The 22,888-nt window shown below is 41.9% G+C and overlaps 1 protein-coding gene across 5 annotated transcripts; it reads left to right on the top strand.

The window, feature by feature from the left end:
• Nucleotides 1-447: 447 nt before the first annotated feature.
• On the top strand, nt 448-22,670 carry zgc:173742 (DNA topoisomerase I, mitochondrial). Of its 5 annotated transcripts, none has more exons than XM_037450634.2 (20): nt 449-762; nt 1,051-1,182; nt 3,516-3,570; nt 4,162-4,208; nt 8,426-8,542; nt 8,742-8,802; nt 8,921-9,045; nt 9,198-9,313; nt 10,778-10,899; nt 12,530-12,652; nt 12,755-12,942; nt 13,461-13,605; nt 14,320-14,463; nt 14,745-14,930; nt 17,905-17,973; nt 20,188-20,302; nt 20,839-20,966; nt 21,108-21,208; nt 21,706-21,855; nt 22,389-22,670. In XM_037450634.2, exons 2-20 carry the CDS (start codon nt 1,163-1,165, stop codon nt 22,489-22,491), a joined length of 2,115 nt encoding a protein of 704 aa, XP_037306531.2. In that variant the 5' UTR covers nt 449-762; nt 1,051-1,162; the 3' UTR covers nt 22,492-22,670. The 5 variants fall into 5 exon arrangements, with proteins under 5 accessions (XP_037306533.2, XP_037306531.2, XP_037306527.2 ...); XM_037450630.2 differs by having other exon boundaries at nt 450-762; nt 1,051-1,178; XM_037450632.2 differs by lacking the exon at nt 449-762 and adding an exon at nt 766-888 and having other exon boundaries at nt 1,051-1,178.
• The last annotated feature ends 218 nt before the right edge of the window (nt 22,671-22,888 follow it).

Genomic DNA, 22,888 nt, shown 5'->3' with positions numbered 1-22,888 from the left:
TGGCAGTATGTTTCACTATCTAATAATGATTAGTTTACTGTGTATTTGATTGAAATAGAATAAAAATCTAGAATAGAGTAAAAGGCTGTTTAACCAGGAGCATGCACTTACTTATTTCACTATTTTTAAGCTTTGCTAGATTTCTGAATTATCTATTAAAAACCCATAGTAAGACAAAATACCGGATTGGTTCAAATGGTGGAAAATCCGAAAACAAATAGCTGTAGCAGTAAGGATGTGCTACCGTAATGTAAACCAGAAAACTGGAGTAAATAGGATTCAATCAGGAGACAGACAAAGGTGACATATTCCTTGAGACTTGCTTGCTGTCAGACACCACAGTATGTTAATGAACTGTGACACAACAAAGTACTTCTCCATTTTTATCTATATAATATTTTAGGACTTTAGGATCGATGTCGGTAGGCCTAAAAAGCATCATTACCCTACCAATCATAAAATGAAAAAAAGTGATGCTGCATTTGATCAGATCAGTGATATCCCAGAACAAGAGTCAATATCTGTGTCAACTAACGCCAAAGGGGAAAACGGACTCCAACGAAAGACATGAAAGAACAGGTCACAGAATACGGTGTAACACCCCCAAAATCACACCCATATGCCAACTGCCGTAACGTCCTCAGCTAATCAGGATACAGCTGGTCGCTGAGGCACGCGCAGTTCAACCCAGGAGCTTCAAGCTAACGTCAACGGAATCCGAGCCTCCCGAGTGTCCATCAGGTGAAGGGAACCGCCAAAAAAGTTTGTATTTTTACGATATGCAGCGTAGGCTATACTTCCTCGGCATCATACGTGGCGTGCAAAGTCCCAACGTTAGAATTTCGCTAAACATGCAACATTCCGGAAACGTGTTTAAGCCAATTACCGGTAACGTTATTTAGCTCTGGCTGCGTGGGCTAACGTTCACGTGCCAGCTTAATTTAATTGGCTAACTTGTGAAAACTCAACCTTTCCGTGTTATGGTTGGTTTTGCTTTGTAAACTGTTTCACAGTTGCGTTAAACTAGTTATTTCTCGCTGTGCCCTGCAGAGTTCGATGTGAACGATGGGAAGAGAGAAGGCTAAAGAAAACGGGAAGGCCAAGCTCAACGCGAAGACGCTGAAAAAGCGCAGAGCCAAAGCAAACCCCGTTTCCATTGAGAATGGGACCAGGAACACGTATGTATGTGTGTAATTATGTGTGTAATGAAGGAGAAACAGCGAAATCCTCCTTCGGTACTGCCACGCAATGGCAACTCCTGTGGCTCTCTGACCAAGACTACTATACATATTTTTATTGATTTTTAATTTTAAAATTGATAAAGAAGTTGATTTTATTTTCAGTATTTAATCAGATTGTTAATGACTATCAAAGTAATTGTAAGCAAAGAGTGTACTATGAAACCTTATGTTGGAAAACCAGCAAACTTAAAAATAAAAAAAACTACACGGTGGAAACTAGAGTGGGTGGCTCATGTGTCTCAACTAAAATTAGAAAACTGATTTACGGCAGCTGACCTGTCGCACCAGCGAGGCCGTTATCGGTAAATGTGGCCCCGCCCACTCAGCTCGCTGCTGTGACGTCTGCTACAGATTTGCCACAGATTTGCCAATGCGTGCCAGGGCCACAAGGAGGATTTCGGTCCTGCTGAAAAAAAGATGGACTATTTATTTGACAAGAGCTACAGTTTAGCCTGAACTGTATTATGATCCCATTTTATGTCATTTTTTAAAATGAGTTACGGTGCCATAGAAGTTTAAGCAGCTCTGCTACAATATTTGCTGACCAGACACCAGCACAACCAACATCTTTTCAGCATCCGGCAACAAATCAAAGCTTTTATTCCATTAGTCCCGTGAAGGGCATTCCCTTTTGTTTTGACGATAGGTTTTAAAGAAATCAATTTGGATGAATATCACATTCTTGCAATGGTGATAAATCAGGCAATAAAGGGTGAGAGGCATATGGCACGATGCATGTGCCGCTAGAGGATAGACATAAAAGTGTTATCAACAGAGTGTTACGCCGGCCGAGTTGTCATGCAAGCCAGTTGCATTGAGAGCATGCATAAAATTCATTTGACGATGGAGTACGGTGGCCACTCCATCTTCATTTGAATATATTAATTTACCTTGATATCTGATGCGTTCATTACCATGCACATATGAGCAGACAAATGAATGTGGAGCGATCTGTCATTGGCTTGTGTAATTGATTGGAGCAGGGAGATGAATAGACACCTGAAAGCGCTACTGGCAGTGGAGCAGGCAGCTCTCTGTTACAGCTAGCCTCATGTCATTTCATGGCACACTGACTGAATTACTGATTACGTTTCAACTGATCCTCATCAGCTACTAGACTCAGGGAGCACATTTTCCTCAGCATGAAAGGGCCTCTTTCCATAAATGTTGCATTGCTGAAGTTTGATGTACAGAAATGGAAATTTTCCATTTTAAATAAAATGAATATGGCTGCAGGGATACTTGCTGCCCAGTTTTATTTTACATGTAGACCTGAAGGGTGAAAAGTTCAAATTCAAAAGGGACATGTTCAGAACTACATGGGGACTCTCGTAAACACCGCTTGTCTGATTGTGTTGGCAATTAATGTTTTCTTACGAAAAAGATACTAACCAGATTAAGACATGCGTCTTAACATCCAGCTGATATGCTTTCACCTTTCAAGCAACATTCAGTAACTTTAATTAAAATATGCTAATACTTAGATACTGTACTATATCCTAATAATAGTATATGAGAATGTCAAAACATGATTCTACCAAACTTTATTGGCAATTTAGGGAATAAAACTAAAAGAATGGATCACCTGCTCCAAATCAGTATTCGACATACGTGTGCTTTGGAAGGAGTAGCCGGCCCTATAATATAAATTGAATATCATTTTTTCAGTTGTCTTATGAAAAGAATTCTGCTGTTTTAAATTCTGATGGAGCTGTATTGCTGACCAACCTGGTTATAAAGACTATTTGCTTTTCTCCTATAACATTTACTGTTGTTGTCATTACTGGGGTAATTTGTGGAATTTACATTACACAAATTTACATTTTTGAAGAAAACCAAAGCTTTCATTACCAAACGTAATATAACAGACAATGCGTCCGAAAATGTTTGAAGCAAGAAAAGGCAATATACTCAGTTTATGAATTCATTTTGGATCCACGCTGTTTAATTGGAGTGCATGAGCTTCACAAGCAGTGACACACATTTTGGGTTCTTGGTTCTGATTGGTTGTTTGGACTCCCAGTGGAATCTTACAAACACAATGAGGAGCAGTAGGAGGAGGCACTGGTTTTCTTCACAGGTTATTTGTCTAATGTACCACTGTCAATAGACAATGACAGTTTGAGCAGATGCGACAACATTGTTTTTATTACAGTTTCCAAGTGCAGCTCAAACCATTGACCAATCATAGAAAAGCTATTGTGGTAGAAATACTGCAACAATAATAAGCCTTTGTACCTTTTTTGCTTGTGATCTTAACACCCTGATGAGCAGTGCCATGTCAACTAAAGCTACACCGAAACCTGAAAGACGAAAGCCGCAGAAAAAGGTAAATCAAGAATTTGCTCGTGTCACAATACTTTAGAGGGCTGGATTTGGCTGAAATCTACACAGATGGCCAATTTAGAACATTTCAATGGAAATTCAGTGTCGTTGTGATGAGGGGAAAGCTTGTGATGGACATGAGTCCACCCATAACTCGTGTCCTGCATGGAATTACCACCAGGTTGACGATGCCAGCCCCAGTTACCCACTGACCCCAGTGCAGCTGGAGTATGTGCAACAGACAGTCACACCTCATGTAACACAATATTTACATGCATACCAACACCCTGACCCATGGAAGCTTTGTCCTCTTAATCTTATTTTAACCACGCCAGATTCTAACAAGAGCTTCAGATAAAGGGAATTTGTATTACCTGTATACATGTTTTCAAGATTGAAAATAGGATGTGCAACAAATGCGCATGCATGTTCTCGCAAGAAGATATAAACGAGGCCCTTTGGTGGTGTGAGTGTTTTTAGACTTTTTGCACACATATGTTTATGTAAGCTTGAACATATTTGTTCATTGTATCATAAGCCATCTGTGTGCATTATAACATAGTTATGCTATTTTGTAACCCACCCCTCCCCTCAGGTCAAGACACCCAAGACTGAAACCCTGGAGTCAGCCATCAGTTGCGGGTAGGGATGAAGTCATAATACAAGTAGACTGTACAGTGTTAAAGGCCGTGATGATAAACTGACAAGTGGAGTCTGATTAACTCTAGTTTTTATAGTCCGGTATTCAAGATGGAATCTGTCTCTCTCCACTCTGCCCAGTTCCTTCCTACGGCAACCAGAGGGATACAATTAAAAGGGACAAAACTAAAATCTTATGTTTCCAAAAAATATGACCACATTATTTTGTTTTGTTTATATATTTACTGGACGAGCATAGACACTACCGCGGGGCAGGTTTTGTAGAATTTAGTCCAAGGCGACTTCAAGGGGTGCTATATGGATGTGGGGGAGGCACACGGTTCAAGTTCCTGTGGGGATTTTTGGGGGGTGGGGGACAGACGAGACAGATCAATGTAAGTTGCAAAGAAAACTCAAACTGTGCCAACATGGTGGATTTTAAACTGGTGAGCTGAGAAACAAATCCCTAGACTCCCTATAGCGGTCTCTCAGTTCCATCATATAATGCTCGGGAGGCAGCCGCTGAGTCAAGTGTGACACCTCATGGGAATTCTTTTCGGTGTGCCGATCTGGTCCAGTGTTTGGATTAATATCCTACTGCTCTGAAAATGTTTACACAGCTCCCTGTTGATAAGTAACCATGGAGCCAGAAATCTCACTTTTTCTCTCCTGAGGTGATGGAATTTGATTCCTGTGGTTTGAAACCATCCAATGTTTTTTCATTCTTTCAATATTTCAAGCTGTCTCAAAGGGGAAATGCATTTTAATCTGCATTGAAGTCAAATATCTGTGGCTTGTCAGGACCGTAATAATGCATGGTTTGAGTCATTGGATGCTCCACAGGGTGCAGCCCGGATGGCAGACGATGGCCACAGACCTGCTGTGTCAAATCTGTCTCACAGTGGGGTTTCTACAGAGTTGTTAATGGATTGTTTCCCGGATGTGGACTTAAACTGACCTGATATGACGAGACGTTTCAAAGGAGATGTCTCCTGGAAAAGCTAGTTTTCCCCTCTCCTTGCAGAAAGGCTCAGGTGGCTGTGATAGTTGAGTAGGTTTCCGTGCCGCTCGCAGCGGAGTTAGGGAAGAAAACACAAGGCTGTTAGAACCACGGACCGTAAATGTCAATGGACCCACTGACCCAGGTTGCTTTTGTATAGCTTTTTATGGATTTTGCTCGGTGGTGCAGTATACCAAAAAACTTGACCGTTTCTGCACACGCTGTTTTTCCTCCCGTCTACATTGTGCGGTTCAACTGAACCGCTTGGCAACCGCACACACTTAAGCAGTGTTGTGCCTGAACGCGTTCATTGAACGATAGTTCATGAACTTGTTCATATTTTGGGCGAACGTGAACTGAACGTACTGTATTAATGCCCGATGAACGTTACTGTGAACTCGGTCATTCTGGTGTCTATGAACTCAGGTTAACGTTGTTCAAATTTACCAAATTTAATTTATTTATTTTCTATAGAAAACACACCGTAAATGCGCCGTAAACGCGCCTTAATAAGTAGCGAAAAAAAATCTTATTTAAAATTTAAAAAAGAGCATTCAAGCAGCATGTGTTTGAGAATGTACTGTAGGGGTGAACGCTGCAGCTGCTGCTAGTGTGGAGTGAATGGACAGCAACATTAAAGCAACAATCCCCTCAATGCTAATGTCAACCCTGGTTGGATAAGGATTCAAAACTGGATATGAAGATGAAATCTGATGCATAGCTTCAGTGTTAAAACTGATCAAATAATTGCTGTCTGTGGTTCTGGGCTGTGGCAATAATTTTGAAAAATAGCTTTCTGTATAGAAAAATACAGCAGCAAAATATGGAAAAAAAATAACTGAACTAGTTGGAACTGTGAACTTAGTTCAAATATTTTGAAGTTTGAACTATGAACTGAACTAGTTCATTTTAAAATTTGTGAACTGAACTTTGAACTAGTTCATGTAGAAAGTGAACTTTCCCAACACTGCACTTAAGTTTCCCAAGTAAACAAAACCGAGAACTGGGTCTTACAATCGGTAGTTTGAAGCCCCGTTCATAACGTTCACTTTGTAGTTTTTAATCAACGTTTGAATGTTGAAGAACAGTGTTTTTCTAAACTTGTCTATTGTTTTAAACCGGTTATTTCTGCACTTTCGCTGATCAACATCAGGTCACACTGACTGTATAAATATTATACTGCTTGTAGAATTTGTTTCCTCTGGTGGCTGTATAGGATTTTCTAAAACTACAAATAATGGGAAAATATTTTACAAAAGGTTTGCTTTACCTGGATGCGTAATTCCAACAGTCTACAAAACGTGCTGGGTTATTTCATTTTTAAATATATAGTAACCTGATGATTCAGTTATTCAATGATGGAATATTATGGATTTCCTTTTTTGTGATTAAATTGAATGAAAAGCATTTAAAACTCAGTTTGAGAAGTCTCAATCTGAGCCATGCATTTAAAAAAAAAAAGCTTCTTCCTGAAAAGAGATGTCAATGAACGAGTGGCTGGTTGATTAAATGTTGCTCCGCTCGCTGGTCGGCACCAGAAATACTCGCCACCAATACTTGCCGTAGACGCAGCTGGCGGCTCGCCGCTCTGATTTGACCTTTGTCTGCTTCTGACTGACTTCCCACCGGGTTCTTCTGGCCTCCGGCCTGCTATCGCTTTCTTTCTGAATCAGCTGGTCTGCTAGCTGGACTGGATTGGCAGCAGTTTGTCTTTTATTTTTCTCTAGTTTTGGGATGCTGCATTAAACATAGTCATATTTATGATATAGTCTCCCAAAGAGTCAAGTCAGGGAAGTGAATGAGGAAATTCTTTCCCTGGAGGAAAACAAGGACTGCTTTGTAGAAAATGGAAGTGAAGCTCTGGCTCTTAAGTAGTAAAGAGAGTTGATAGTCAGCATAAATGTGAATGACACCTTGACACTTGCACTCAGTCTTTGGGGCCTGTGCATTCACATGCTTCCCTTCTGGTAGGGGCCGGATGCAAATGTTCCTCATTGGAACCAATTTATTCGGTATAAATTTATTTTAGGCCAACTGTATTTAGCCCTTATTGTCCCAATCTTTTTAGGGCAAGGATTGCCATTTTCATCAGAAATTTGATCAGCGAGCTCTTGATGGAGATGATTATTATTTAATTGTGTTGTTGTCCCCTGTAATACTGTATCCCCTCTCTTTTTTTTTTCTTCTCTATATGAAGTAATGCCTTTTTCCTCCCGTTTTATCTGCTGACGTCCAACACATGTTTCCTCTGGAGGTGGGACAGCGGTCCCATGTCGTCGTTGTTCTGACCCAGAACACGTACAGCGTTGGCTCCAAAGCCGTGTGGAGTCAGAGACCAGGAGGAGGGCTCATTACTCTCAATCAGGAGACATCAGGGGTTGTGCAGTAGAGGTGCCGAGACAGTGCATTAGGCTCACACAATGTGTACCAGGTAGTTGCCACTATAGTGCGCCGTAATTAGGCTCAATTTAGCCAGTTGCACAATTGCAGGCTTTACATTATCCACATTTCCCCCTTAACAAACTTGTGTCAGAGAAATGAGAACACTGTTCGTTATTAGGGGTGATGACTCTAATTTGTTGATTTGTTAATTTGAAAATTTCCCTACTCAGTAATTTCTTCCTCTGCTGGGAAATCTAAGCTAGCAGTTGTATCATTTTTTTTCTCTTTCTAATTGCTGTAATTTTGTCATTATCATTAATGTTTTTGACAATGCTGCTTGATTACGGTAATTATGTGTGATTTCTTGTGGTCAATGTGTACTGTAGGTTCTTTTTTTTCTATTTTGCATGGCAGGGTAATTTTGTCCTCCTACTATAACCAGCCGTGTGGCAGTGGGGGAAAAAAGACAAGCCCAAATTTAAATGAAGTCATATTTTCTAAGACAAAGTAAGATCATAGAAATAGTTTTTTCAAGTACACAAATATCAAAGAAAATAGGATCCAACACAAAGGGTTTTCTAAAATGCAATTGATAAAAATCAGGGCTCAGTCTTGTAAACTGGTTGAAGAGGGGTAACCTTTGCTTTGCTCTTAGCTGAACTACAAAGCTGCAATCTACTTTGTGCCGTGTTTTTCAACCTATGAAAAGAGTTAAACCTTCAAAGACCACAAAGCAGACTTCTGATTGGGAAAAAAGCAATAGTTAACCATTTGAAGATGAAAGGTCCACTCAACTTTGTATTGAAAATAACTGTCCCCGCTTCTTCTTGTGGTCTAGTGAGTCGGAACAGATCGAAGAGGATGAGGACTTCGTGGTAGAAAAGCAAGGAATAAAAAGGAAAAGAGTAAAGGAAGAGCCCACAGACGGCCCTTCACACTCCACTGCTTCACCTTCGTAAGTCACGACGTTGAGCTTGTGATTGGCCAGAAATTTCAGCCTATTTAACATTATTAGAGTAGGATTAGCAAAACTTATTTTGCATACACAGGAACATTTGTGTATGAATATATACATTTGGGATTTTATTAACTTTTGCCTTTTTTTCCCCCTGTGTTAGCTGTAACTATTCTCTCTGTGTTCTTGCTACCTGCAGGTCAAAGAAGAAAAGTGCAAAAGAGGAAAATGAGGAAAATAAGTTGAATGGAGGAGAAAAGGTAATCTTGTCTTCCTGAGGCTTCTCTGAATTCAAAATGACTAACCATACAAGTGTGCTGGAAAGGGGCTTTGCAGTGGGAGTTTATATTCACATGACAAGTGTATTTATCGTCACAGAAGGAAGAGGAAGAAGAGCTTATAATGAAGAGAAAGCGCGCAAGGATGCCAAAAAAGGCTTCTGAGGAGGCAAGACTGCTGAAGATCAAAAAGAAGGAAGAGGAGGAGCAGAGTCGATGGAGATGGTTTGGAACTGCCGCTCTATTATTTTTGATTTATATTTTCCACCTGACCCAGACACACACACACACACACACACACGGACGGGGAACCTGGAGAGCAGCAATCTTCCTGTTCTGAAATGCATCCTCATTTCCTCACCATCTTGCTCTGTTAGGTGGGAGGAGGAGAAGTATGAAGATGGGGTGAAATGGAAGTTTCTGGAACACAATGGACCCTATTTCCCTCCCGACTACCGGCCTCTGCCAGACAACGTTCACTTCCTCTATGATGGTCAGTTGAGCGGGAAAGTTGAATGTCAGTTTCTATCGTGTCTTTTCTCATGACTAGAATTTTAAATTATTTCGGGACCTTCCAGACCAAAGTAAATTAATACATTTTCAAGCTCTACATACTTCTTGTTGTTTGGTTTGCCTCTTTTCAATTTATGCTCCATGAATTACAAATCAAAGTTGAATCTCTACTAAATCCATATGGAAAGCTGTAAAAATGCCAACAGTAGGAATAACAGTAGGATCACTAAATAAATTGGAGGCAGAAGTACTCATACCACAAATGAATATATGGTGACAACAAATAAAGCAACAGCTCAATTCACCCAAAATACAAACTTTTAAGTTGAAACCCATTTTACTTTTTAGAGCACAAGTTAAAGAAGGCTGACTGTTGCCTTGGTAATCAACGTCCAAATCCGTAATAAACCATTTTATTTTGTTTTCATTATATGCAAATCCCCTCCAAATCTCATGTAATAATGTATTGTGCGCACCATGCATCAACAATAATTACTAGTGCTTCCCACTCACTGTGTGCAGAGACGCACTCCTCAAGGCCTTAATTTTATTAGTTTGCATACGCTACGGTGTATTTCTTTTTTTTTTTTTTTGTGGCCTGATGCTATGATTTATTTAATGTGATTATAGCACAATTTGCTGCTCTTTTACTTTCAATTAAAAGGAAATCCTTAAAGTTTCTCATTACACACTAATTGCAAAGTATATATAAAACAAATGACGGCCGCAGACTGCTGTAAGGGGGGGGGGGGGGACGATTAGTTTGTAGTCTCTGTGTAGGCAAGAATTGATTGATGGATGGCTGCATAGGATTTTCTAAAACTACAAATACGAAAAAAAATATATTTCACAGTTTGCTCTGCCTGGATGTATGACACCAACAGGAAGTCGGCAAAACATACCGGGTTATACTGATTAAAGCAAGCTGATTTTATAAAATGTATAGCTATCCGAGGATTGATGAGTCCAACGCTGATGTACACCCGGTACGGGTCGATGCTGGCGCATGGAGTAGTGCGGTGCGCTGGGAACTGCAAGGTTGGTGGTTTGAAACCCGACTGCTCCATGTGCCATGTAGAAGTGTCCCAGAGCAAGACACCCAACTTTTAATTGCTCCCCAGTCTAAAGTGGAAACTATGGGTTAAAATTTAAAATGAAATGTCAGCTAAATGACATGTAATGCTTTCAACAATTTCCTGCAGGGAGTCTGTTAGATCTATTGGTTCCATGTACCTGTTTGTGGCTCCCTCTTCGTAGTGGGGCTGAATGTAGATCTTGGTCCTCGTCAATTGGTGCTTTACTCAAACGGGACCCCAGAGGAGCAGAAGTGGCTGTTCTACCGCAGCGTGCGTGATTTAGATCCGGGATGTGTGTGGGTTTGAGTGTCTTTGTGTTTTTGAAAAGCAGGACTGCGTTGTATTGTGGTGTTTGTGTTTGTGTGCAGGTAAGGAGGTGAAGCTGAGCCTCGCCGCTGAAGAGGTGGCGTTTTTCTTTGGCCAGATGTTGGACCATGAGTACACCACCAAGAAGGTGTTCCAGGATAACTACTTTAAAGATTGGAGGAGGGTAAAGCCAGGATCTTAAATATTTTGTTGGTTTTGCAAGGAATAACAAAGCAGGCTGATTAGATTGTGTGGTATTGAAATGCAAATAAAGAAAATAACTTCATTAAAGCAAACTGTAGAGGCAAGTTTAATTGTGGAGCACATTTTGAAACAAGGCAATTTAAAGTGCTTCACATAAAACTAATTGAAGCATAAAAACATGAGAGAAAAAGGAAATTTAAGAACAATTTAAACAACATTAAAACAATAAACAAACTGAGTGGATTAACACTTGCAGTTTAGTTTACAACATGATGGGTATTCAATCCTCTAGTTCCCTGAACTAAAGGTCTTTGATTTTTTAGGTTCCCAGAACCAAGGTTACGACCTGAACCTTTTTAGAGCTGCATATCTACAGTGGGGAGAAGTACTTGATACACTGGAAATTCTGCAGGTTTCCCCACTTAACAAGCATGTAGGAGTGTGTAATTTTTATCATATGTACTCTTCAACTGTGAGTTACGGAATCTAAAACGAATCCAGAAAGTCACATCGTATGTTTTTAAAAAAGATATATATTTTGCCGTTCATTGCATTACATAAGTGTTTGATACATCAGAAAAGCTGAACTTTAGAAACTGTAGATGCCATCCACGTGCTCTATGATTTGTTTAGATTCCAGCTTTGTGTTCTAAATTGTAGACTGGTATCTGTCCCGTCAGGAAATGTTCGTACAAAGAAGTCTGTGGGTCATCTGCACAATTAATTTAGCGCTGCTTAGTGCTCAATGCACTTGAAAACATGATTTGTGTGAAGGCATTGATATGCTAATCTCGACAAGTAGCTCCGTTGCATACGAAGAAATCCAATTAAAGTGTTTATTATACCCGGAAAAACTCTTCCTCGCTCCACTGCCCCTCTGTTCCTGCCCACCGTCGTGTGTCAGTCATCCTTTGACACGGACACTGACTGCATGTCTGTTCTGTCATATTTGCATGGAGGGAGTTGTGTGCTTTGTGCATTTGTCAGAATTTGTCGTAAAAGCCGCTCATGTTGTCCTTCCATTTCAAACGTTAGAAACGTTCAAGATAAACCAGGATCGCTGTGTTAGTGACCTCTGCTTCGGGGTGAACGCTTGCAATGACTTAAAGTTAACAATTATAACGCTTAGCTCTGCGGGCTTCAGTGTGCCACAGTGTCCTCCTGCAGCTGTTATGGTATTTATAACGATACCATTTCTCTTCTGTCTGCTCTTCCACAAAGATGAGTAATTCATCTCAGGGTCCCTAATCTGCTTTGATCGTGTTCGTCTCCTTTGTATTTGTTCTGACGCCTTATTGTATGCGGAGTTATTTGGGAAGACTAACGTTGTGTACTCTATAAATTAAATGGAACAACTTCCTCGAGTTCAACATTTTGACTCTGCACGGTGTTTCAAATTGTGTTGTTTGTGATCAATATAGAAGTTTTCAATTAAACAAGTCTGTTTCATCAGAATTTCCATCAATCTCTTATCTCAGATTTATTGTTAATAAAAATGAGTGATTCATTTTCATATACCTTTTTTATCTCCCTATGATTTTATGCAGCTATAACTTATAATAACTTAACTCAAGAAGGATCACACGTGATTTGTGTTTGCATCTGTTCAGGAAATGACCCACGAGGAGAGGTTGCTGATTACAGATCTGGACAAATGTGACTTTAGGGAGATCCATGCCATGCACAAAGCCAAGGTGGAGGCCAGGAAAAACTTCACCAAAGAGGAGAAACTGGTAGTGTTTTTTGCGGGGGGTTTTCTGTGCCACAATTTCCATGTCATACGATTCTTCCTGTTAGTGCCTGTAGAAGTTCAAGATGGCTCATTTCTGCATTAGGCCTTGAAAGAGGCCAACCAGAAGATTTTGGATGAATATGGCTACTGTCTGCTGGACAACCACAAAGAGCGCATTGGCAACTTCAAGATTGAGCCTCCGGGGCTGTTCCGGGGTCGCGGCGAGCATCCCAAGCAGGGAATGCTGAAGAAAAGGATCCAACCAGAGGACGTCATCATCAACTGCAGCAGGTGAGAGTGAGGAAAGAGGACCATAGTGACCAGAGGGATGTGTGACAGTGAAGCAAGTGAAGCAAAATACTGCCATGAGCCATATTTGCGAAAAACCAATTGTGAAACCACCATTGCAGTTAGAAGTGTTTCAACCGCGAGATCTTTTGCAATCTTGGCAAAACGCCCACAACAGTGTTTCATAGTATGCAGCGATGCATCTGCATGTTGACAGCTGCACAGGCAATGGGAGCTACTGCTACAGATGGTGTGGTGTTTGGATTTTGAATGGGTGATTATTTGGCTTAGGGATCTTCAAAAATATGGTATGTTAAAGCAATAACATTGTTCTTTAATAATTCATATAATAGCATAGCTGTAGATTTTATTGTTGAATCCATTTTCGACACTAGTGTCATAAATTCGTGTTTACAGTTTGGGAGCCCTTTTTAGGATGAATTAGCTTCAGCGCCTACGCTGTGAGTGCTCACACACACACACACACACATTCTGTGTTAAGCTCTCCCTGTAATCAACAGAGAATCCAGAGTTCCCGTGCCGCCTGCTGGTCACAGCTGGAAGGAGGTTCGCCATGACAACTCTGTGACATGGCTGGCAAGCTGGACTGAGAACGTCCAGGGTGCCATTAAATACATCATGCTGAACGCCAACTCCAAACTCAAGGTAACGAGAGAAGTTAAACCTTTTGGTTTTGAATCAGGGCTTTGCGTTCATATTCGGAGTGTGTCGTCCATATCGGTCCTGACACCATTGACCTCGGACCAGAACCACAATTCTGACATTAGATCTGTATAATACATCCTTGTCATGTCAATAAAGGCTAAACTGTATCAGATTAAGTTAAATCCAAATATTATCTTTTGTTTCTAAAATATTAAAATGCCATCATGGCTTTGTTTGGAGAGTAAATGGGCAATATCACTCATTTGACGTGCGCGACATCTTGCCATTATCTCCCCTTCTCATTTTCGCCCTTCTCTGATTTATTTTCCTTGTCTTTCATGTGTGAAGGTTAAGTTATTCCGCAGTTGGTCTCCATGACAATATGTGCATGTATTCGCCAATGGTGGATTTAATTATGTCTTTAGTCCCATCTTCCCATGTAAACAGCAGCAAGTCCCAGACAGGCAGAGACAATTTCGTCAAAGTTTTGTCGATGTGTAATATTACAGCGTATCAAGATGCCATTTTAATGATTAAGAGGCTTTTTAAGAAAAATCACTTATTGTCATTTTGTTTCCTGTTTGCTTTCCTCCTCTTTGCTGTTCCCTCTATCGTCATCACTCTTTTCTCTTCGCCTTTCGACTCCCTTTTGCTTTCTCTTTTGTCCGCACCACTTTTCTTCCACCTTGTTTCCATTCTTTCCGTCCTGCAAAGGCAGAGAAGGACTGGGAGAAATACGAGATTGCCCGGAAGCTGAAGTTGTGTGTAGAAGACATCCGTAACCAGTACAACCAGGATTTCAAATCGAAAGAGATGGTCACACGACAAAGAGCCGTGGCCCTCTACTTCATAGACAAGGTCTGGTTCGGTTACGCAAAGATGCTGCGATTAGCATGCCATGTAAAAACACCAGCGCTAGAGACAAACTGCTCTTGGTTTCACAGATTTCCCCTCAGTGCTGAAGTCTGATGCCATGTGAACATGTTACAGATGACTGCAATGTGTTCTAGCGGCCTTTTCCCGACCCCATGCTAATGACATTGGCCTGCATTTTATCGATAGACATAGATAGATGTTTTGTGAGCACTTCTGAACTGCCTCGTTGTGTTGACCCCCCCCCCCTCTCCCAAAAAAAATAGCTGGCACTGAGAGCTGGTAATGAGAAGGATGAGGGAGAGACGGCAGACACAGTCGGTTGCTGCTCGCTACGCATGGAGCACATCACCCTTCATGAGAACCTGGAAGGCAACAAATATGTGGTGGAGTTTGACTTCCTGGGTAAAGATTGCATCCGTTACTACAACAAGGTTCCGGTCATCAAGAAGGTACTAAAAGCACTTGCACACTCGCACTCATCCCTGCTCTTCTGCCTTTGTTCAGACCTGAAAATGGTATTTGGAAAATCCCAACGGTTTATAACGAGCTGAGGTGACGTAAGGAATACTTTCAAAACCAAAGTATTTCATGATGATGATCTAGGTTTTGTGCCCCTTGGGTTTTTGCAGACGTCCATGCTGAGAAGGTCACTTCCACGCGTATCAATGTGCGCTGAGCCTGCAGCAGAGAGGGACCGAGAGACATGTCCTCAGGGCACAGCTGTGCGATTCCTGCGGCTGCAGTGCTTTAATTTGCCTGTCTGCCCACTGCGTCTCTGCAGTTACTTGTTGGGATTGTACATCGTAGTGTGGTTTAAATAGTAGTGAAACCTAATACTTGGACTCCATAAATGGTGCTTTGTAGTCTTTTGGAAGCATCAGTCTTCTGCTTTGTGACGGTCTCTCTGCAGTATCTCTTAGGCCACAATGGCTGGGAACAATTTGTTGAATCTGGCTTAATCATTTCTTTCATCATTATTCCTCCTTGTTTATGGTGTTAAAAAGGCCTGTCGCGATATGCAATACATTGACACATCGCACAATATATGAAAATTAGTCTGATCATTTTTGGTGGTGCGATATTCATTTTACATCTAAATGAATGTCACCAACATTTTAGTCGATCGCGTCGAAAGCTTGTCTGCTTTCATTGTTGGAGGCGGGGCTTCGGCAGCGCCTCAACACGCGCACAGGCAGAGCAGACACCGACAGGGAAAGCGTGAACCTTCCGTGTTATGGACCATCATCAGCACTGGTGTGGGAACATTTTGGCTTTAAGCCGAACGAGAGGAGAGACAATAACGAGCCGGTGCCTCAACTTTGTTTAAAAACAGGCAACACAACTAAGCTGAAATCTCACCTAAAACAACAACCATCCGTCCAGTCTTTCAACCTGAACTACTGTTGGTTCCTCCGGACTGCTCATTTGCCTCTTTGGCCGAGAGATTGTTAGCGGGACCCCCGGGTTAAACCTCCCTGCCGCGCCGCGCTTTTATGCTGGACACATTTTCTCAAACCCGCATCGCACAAAGCCCGATGCTGTCGGCTTGTGTGTCACAGCTCTCTCCTGTAGTTTCAGTCAGAAGTTGTTTAAGGGGGCGGAGCATCGGAAAAAAACATTTTGTTCTCTCCTCTTACCAAGAGACACTATCTGTGTTTAAACAGAGTAAACACAGTAGTTTGAAAGGAGCATTTCAAGCATAAATACAATTTGATAATTCACTGGAAACTATTTCCCCTGCAGAGCTTCTGTGGGGAGAGAAACAGTTTGTGGACATGGCACATTTTTTAATCCATTTTTCTTTGTTTAGTTTTAGTATGTTGTTTACAACTCTTTTGAACATCAGTTAAAGTTAAAGAACAGCCTAACTCACAGTTAAAGTCACACTTGGCATGGCTTCATGCTGTCAGGTGGCTTCAATAGAAACATTTCCACGGGGTTATTTTTAAACCGGAATGTAATGAAATATTGTTTCCACTCTTGCCGGTTATGGGTGATACAGTAAACGTTGACGCATACCGTAATAAGCAGGTCAGCCAAATCTATAACACAAGAAAACCAAATGTGTCCGGAAACTTGATTTTGTTATTTATTTTTATCGTCCTTAGTTGTTGCAATCTGTCCAACAGCTGTCACATTTGTGTGAGTGTATGCATATGGAAATCTTTAGCCCCTCCTCTGGTCCCAGCACATGCTATCTTCTGTTCCAGAGATGGGAAATGTTAGCACCTGACAGCCAAAGTGTTTTCTTTCTTGGCAGAATGTATAATTATTCAAATGAGTGCATTCAAAAGCAACACATTAGCTAGAAATAATTACTCCCTTGCATATTTTAGCATCGACTATTCCCAAGGAAATCAGTTAGATTGCTGCTAAATGTCACTTGGAATTTAATAATGGAACAAACGGAAGGAAGTGGATTTCCATTTCCAGCCATCATTTAATCTAATAATTTGGTTTATACATTTGGCTCATGTACAGTTAGTTCAATTTGTGACTTCTGCAAAAAAGAATATTGCATTCATAGATTGTAGGGTACTACAGGGGACCCGGCAATACAGTGGAACAAAGCGTTTGGATGATTCGGAGTCCCGAAGCCGAATGCTCCGATGTAATAAAATGGAAAGTCAAGTCATTGATTCTCAGCAGGAGGGGGAAGTTGTTACTAACGGGTTGTTACTAAGCCATTTCTAATGCGCCTTTCACAACCACTACGCCACACGGTGACTCATTAGCAGCCCGTTGGTGTGTGTCTGTTGTTTGAAACAAATGCCTACTTCTCAATTTGTAAACGACCCACACCAAATGACTTTATTAACTAGTCCCAGTGTGGGTACACCTGCAGATGCATAAATGCATTGTGTGTAAATCAAATCAATTACACAAGCTTTACTTTGGTTTCCCTCCTGCCTGAGACTTTTAGACCGACACCAATTCCCATCTTCCATCCCAAAAGCACATGTTGTTTTTATATTTTCAGATTGAATGCCGAGGGGAACCACACAAATCAGTCTGTGTTTCTGTAAAGCAACACGTCAGTTTGCTGTTAATTGGGCCTGGAATATTTTACAAGGTTATAGGTGCAGCTGCAGAAGCCACATAGTCGCTGGAAATGTCACACGTAATGGATACAATTTCCCAAGATAGACAAAAAAAAGTCTGACTCGATGTCACTTTGTTTTTACCATATGCTAATTAAGATGCGTTTGTAAGTCATTTTTGATGTTTTTAGGCGTAAGCTCACCTTTTTAAAAAGTTCTTTTGCGATGAATGTATTCAGACATGGGATGCAAAGGTCTAGCTTGTATGAATACAGTGTTTGAGATGGATGCATAGTTGTAATGTGGGTCACTTGATTTGTAGTAACTGACGGTTTCCAGGTTCCTCCGATACTCATGATGCAATTTCTCTGCACTTTGTCAGGTTTTTAAGAATCTTAATGTGTTCCTGGAGAACAAAAATCCCAAAGATGACCTCTTTGACCTCCTCAATGTGAGTACCTCCAACATTTATTTGACTAATTTTCTAAACACAGTGAAATTCTTTTTATAATTTTCTTTCATTTATGTTTCGTGGCTACAGAAGGCTGTTGTAAAGGACAGGCAGGGGCTACATTGTAAGGTGTGGGGGGTGAGATTGAATGAGCCAGTGGTGTGGGGAGATGAAAGGGGTAAATCAAAGAAAAGGTACAGAGTTTTAATAGAGAGAAGGAATGGACCTCGGCAGATAAAAATTAAACTACAGAGGTGGAAAGTGAGAATCAACATGCCTGGAAGACAAATTTCAGCACTCAAATTTGCGGCAGCCGTACACATGGTCAGCCCATGGCAGGCAGCACTCGGGCCCTTTCATACAACAGCAGCAGCAACCGAACCGTTCATCCCGGTTGGGGATCCTTTGATAAACGGCTTCCCTCGGAGTGGAAACCGGACGACAGCTTCAGCGTGTGGGCGGTCACTCTGGAGCAGAAACTGGGCAAGAAAGAGCTGCAGATAAGAACGCTGCGGGTTAGTCTGAGAGACAGCCTTGTGTCTATATTTTAAGATTGGCAGGTGGGGGGCAAAGAAGACGCCAGATGGGACAGAAGTGAGAGGGGGAGATGAGGATATGGAGCAACTGTGGGAAGGTGTGCGACGCCGCCGCTCTCTGCCCTCCAGTGTGTCAAGAAATGTCAGGGCGTGTTAGAGGTGGAATGGTAATGGCCGCTGTGGGCAGGCCTGATTGGCACCCGCAAAGGCCAGGCCAGTGTGTGTGTGTGTGCAGGAGTAGATGGAGCAATGGGAGTGTGACAGCTGCTTCAGGTGAGGAGAGAGAACGTTGGAGAGAGAGGGAGGGAGGGAAGGAAGGAGGGAAGGAAGGAGAAAGCAAGTGATAGACTTGACAACTATGCAGCAGCTGTAAAGGCCGTGAGGAGGAGGAGGAGGAGGAGGAGGAGGAGGAGAGGGGCCATCTGGTCTGCGGTGCGCTGCTCTCCTCACACGGCCTTGATGCCGAGTAATGGTTTAAGGAAAATTAGTTGCAGAGTTCAATGACTTAACAGCCTCTTCCAAATTGAACAAACTAGAATGGTGTAACTCGCCAAAATGCAAAACAGATGTATGTATCCTCGCCTCTACTTACAGTGAAACAGATGTTGGTGTCTTTATTTTCACCAAAGTGACGTATTTAGTGAGTGAAGCGGAATGTAGTGTGAAAAGATACCGTTAGCCCTTGAAAAAATGTGTTTTAAACACACGATCTGCTGTCCCTTTAAGCTGCTTTGGCTCTTCTAGTTCTGCCTTCACTCTTTTTTGGATCCCCTTTTTCTTTTTAAATGGGAACGCATGCAGAAAACACCCGGCGGAAAAATTAAAAACCACGTCACCATAGCAGGTTTAGCGCGATAGCGGGCGATATGTGGCCCTGGCAATGGGCGTAGGTTGATGAGGAAGTTACGGTGCGCGGCATCCAGTGTTTTTTAGTTAGATATTCCTGCTGCACTAATGGTAAACCGTAAGAAATGCCTTTTTAAAAGATGACACGCACAAACACACAAAACGGCAGGCAGAGGTGGGGCTGGGGTGTAAGGTGCTCGCCATGTTTCTAACGGAACCCTGCAGGGAAACACATTCTCACAAGTCTGCCCCCCTTCCCGTCCCCCAACAGCCGGGTCCTGACCCTGCTCTGATTAAACCCACCTCATTATTATTGTATTACTCCCCAGAATCATTGGAATGATGATTCCTTTTGCTGCCAGAGCTGCGAGCTCATCTGGATGTTTTGTTCTCTGCGTCTGAGCACTTTCATTTGTGTTTAGAAATGCACGCACCCGCTTTTGAGTCTCTGTTTATACTTTGTATCAGTATTGGTACAGTGAGTGTGTGTTTTTGATACCAGCGTATAATCTCTTCCCTATCCTGTCGGCGCTGCAACCATTTAACAGGAGCTAATAGCTATCTGACCGTTGGCTATGTGAGGTCCAACTTGTTTCTAATACCTACCGAAATGTCAGAGGAGAAATAGCACTTTGATCTGTTTTTAATTGTCCGCTCTAATGGCTGTCAGTGAAAGTGAAGGCAGAGATGGTGTTCTATGCTTCAAACACTGCAGTGGTGCAGTGCCACCCAGTGGCAACGGCTCAGTTTTGTGGGGTTCGCTGCTGATGCGAGTGATGCGAATGTGTCGTCTCGGCCTTCCCCCGCTCCCCTTCCCATTAATCCTCTGCAGACTGGCATGCTGAACAAGCACCTGAGCTCTCTAATGACCGGTCTGACCGCCAAGGTCTTCAGGACGTACAACGCTTCCATCACCCTACAGCAGCAGCTCAAAGAGCTGACAAACAGTGAGTGTCACACACACACACAGTCGCCATGCTATAAAGCGGTTTAACATGACGGCACCGTCTCATATTCCAAAGCAGCAGGGAAGCTTTCAATATGTTTGGATGCTACAGCCTTCCATCAGTCTGACTGGCGCCTATCATTGTCTTATTATCTCACTGCTGGTGGCATGGAGTCCTATGATAAAACATGCCACAGTTTTGATGTTTTTAATTAAAATGTTCGCTTGATTCAAGATGAACTTACAACCAGGCCACTGTTCCGGGAGCACATTATCACTGCGGGCTGTGACACTTTCATCAGGTTTCCTCAGTCACGCTTTCCTCATATATGGGTTGCCACCGAGAGCCAGTCTGCAGGATGTGGCTGTGTTGTGTGGACCACAGGAATAATAGTTGATGCTTTTAGCGATCTGATGAAATTAAATGGCAGCCGTCTGTAAAAGTGTTTGTCTCAAGGTCTAAATTGGAACTGGCCTTATTAAATCTGAGATTTACCTCCTTAAAAATAGAAATAACTCACTCCTCACACCCCATAGAGTCAGCCAACGAGTTTGAGAAGCTGCTGTCCTACAACAGGGCGAACAGAGCAGTTGCCATTCTATGTAACCACCAGCGGGCGCCGCCAAAGACCTTCGACCAGTCTATGGCTAACCTTCAGGCCAAGGTAAGAAGGTTTATCAATCGTTCATCACAATAAATAATACATTCATTTTAGCATGTCACCACAACGTCAGAACCTTTCCAGCCCAATAACTGAGCTGAAAGTATTCCATATTTCAACCATATCCATGTGTGCTTCACCCAGATTGATGGTGCAAAGGAAAATCTGGCCCTCGCAAAGACGACGCTCAAACAGGCCAAGAAGGAGGCGAAGACCAAAGGGATCTCCAACGCCAAGCTGCAGATGTACGTGTCATCATAGTGGTGTAAAAAAGCGGTGGACAAAACAATTCTGATAACGAGAACCAATCGGCAGGTTTAGGTGCCTCCAAACACGGCTAACTGTTTCACAGTGAATAATGAGCCTTACTCTAGCAGTCGGGGAAAGTTGTGTTGGCGTCCGTGACGTGCTCCGCTGCTGTTCCTTTTAGTCTTTGTGCGTCCTTGTTCATTCTTGTGTGGCACAGGATGGGAACCCTAGTTTCTGTGGGAGGCATTTCGAGGTCCTTCAAGGACAACTGTAAGCCATTTGTTACAACACAGGGTTGCTCTAACTGTCTAATATTCACTGTTCTGCATTTTGTACATGCGTAGTCTTTGTTTTTTGCCAGTTGGTTTGCTACTTTTAAGTTATTTACACACAAGGCGTTCTGAACTAGCCTGCATACGGATGGCGCCTCGCTTGCCCAGAATGTCTGAAGAACTCCCGTTAACAGAAAGAAACCTTGTGTGATTTCTGTCAGTCTGGTGGAGAGCAAGAAGGCAGCGGTGAAGCGCTCAGAGGAGAAGCTGCTGAAGCTGGAGCTCCAGGCGATGGACAAAGAGGAAAACAAACAGATTGCACTTGGAACCTCAAAGCTCAACTACCTGGACCCGCGCATAAGCGTGGCCTGGTGAGTGACCATTACCACACGGGCTCTCAAGGCCTCGGCCACCTCAAAGGGGCTCTCTGGTTTTTCACTTGGTGCTGACCCCAGCAGTGAGCCGCGTGCATCACATCAAAATGTGTAGATACATCACTCACAAGACTAACCGCTCTTTCTTACTACTACAGAACGTTCTGACTTTTTTTAATATTCCACGCGGTGACTTTGTAAATAGAGAATTTTCTTTGGATAACATAACTGTCTCCGGCTTAATGTAAAAAGGCTGTTTCATCATAAATGCAAATGTTTAACTTCTAGCTTTAAAGTTATATATTGTCGATCTTTAAACAACACTGTAGAAATAATCGATTCAATATCAATTATGTTTAAGTTGTCAACAGATTACAGTAGGGCTTTTATTATGATTTCACACCCCTGTATAATTAAATGTTCTGGTTAGTTTGTATCGATTGCATTCACATTCTTTATCAGTATACCTGTGCTTTTTTTATGAGGAAAGATTTGGGACCTTTCGGTTTAAATTTTCCCCATTTTTTCAGGTGCAAGAACATGGGGGTAAAAATAGAAAAAATCTACAATAAGAGCCAAAGGGACAAATTTGCCTGGGCCATCAACATGACGGAGGATGACTTTGAGTTCTAACTGAACTGACGCTGAAAAGCAATTAAGGAACCATTCATGTTCACCACTGATTTTGTACTTCTTGACATTCTTTGCTTACTGCTGTTAAATTGTGTTTAGGGCTTTTGGCACTCAATTTTGCTGGTCATTTGCTTTGTTTGTCAATTTTGTTTTGCAATAATTTGAATAAAGGTTCATACAATGCAGTTTGACACTTATTGGAAACAATTCATACCTCTAATTCAGTACACATTAAATGATTAACACCTATTTGCAATAAACAACAAGTTTGCTAATTTCCCAACCTAATTGTAACAATAAATCTAGACTACAAACATGCAACACTGAAACATTTCAGATAGTTTGCAAGATCAAAAACCACTTAAATTAAGTTTAGAAAAATAATTAGCACCTATGT

The sequence above is a fragment of the Pungitius pungitius genome, chromosome 6 (genome assembly GCF_949316345.1).
Source record: "Pungitius pungitius chromosome 6, fPunPun2.1, whole genome shotgun sequence".
Classification (NCBI taxonomy): Eukaryota; Metazoa; Chordata; class Actinopteri; order Perciformes; family Gasterosteidae; genus Pungitius; species Pungitius pungitius.
This window is presented reverse-complemented; position numbering and strand designations above follow the sequence as displayed.

Excerpts from the sequence above, each read along its gene's own strand:
- zgc:173742 (XM_037450630.2), top strand. The coding sequence starts at position 1,066 with ATGGGAAGAGAGAAGGCTAAAGAAAACGGGAAGGCCAAGCTCAACGCG. Across the intron at positions 9,046-9,197 it reads GAGCAGAGTCGATGGAGATG|GTGGGAGGAGGAGAAGTATG; the intron begins GTTTGGAACTGC and ends TTGCTCTGTTAG. Across the intron at positions 10,900-12,529 it reads ACTTTAAAGATTGGAGGAGG|GAAATGACCCACGAGGAGAG; the intron begins GTAAAGCCAGGA and ends GCATCTGTTCAG.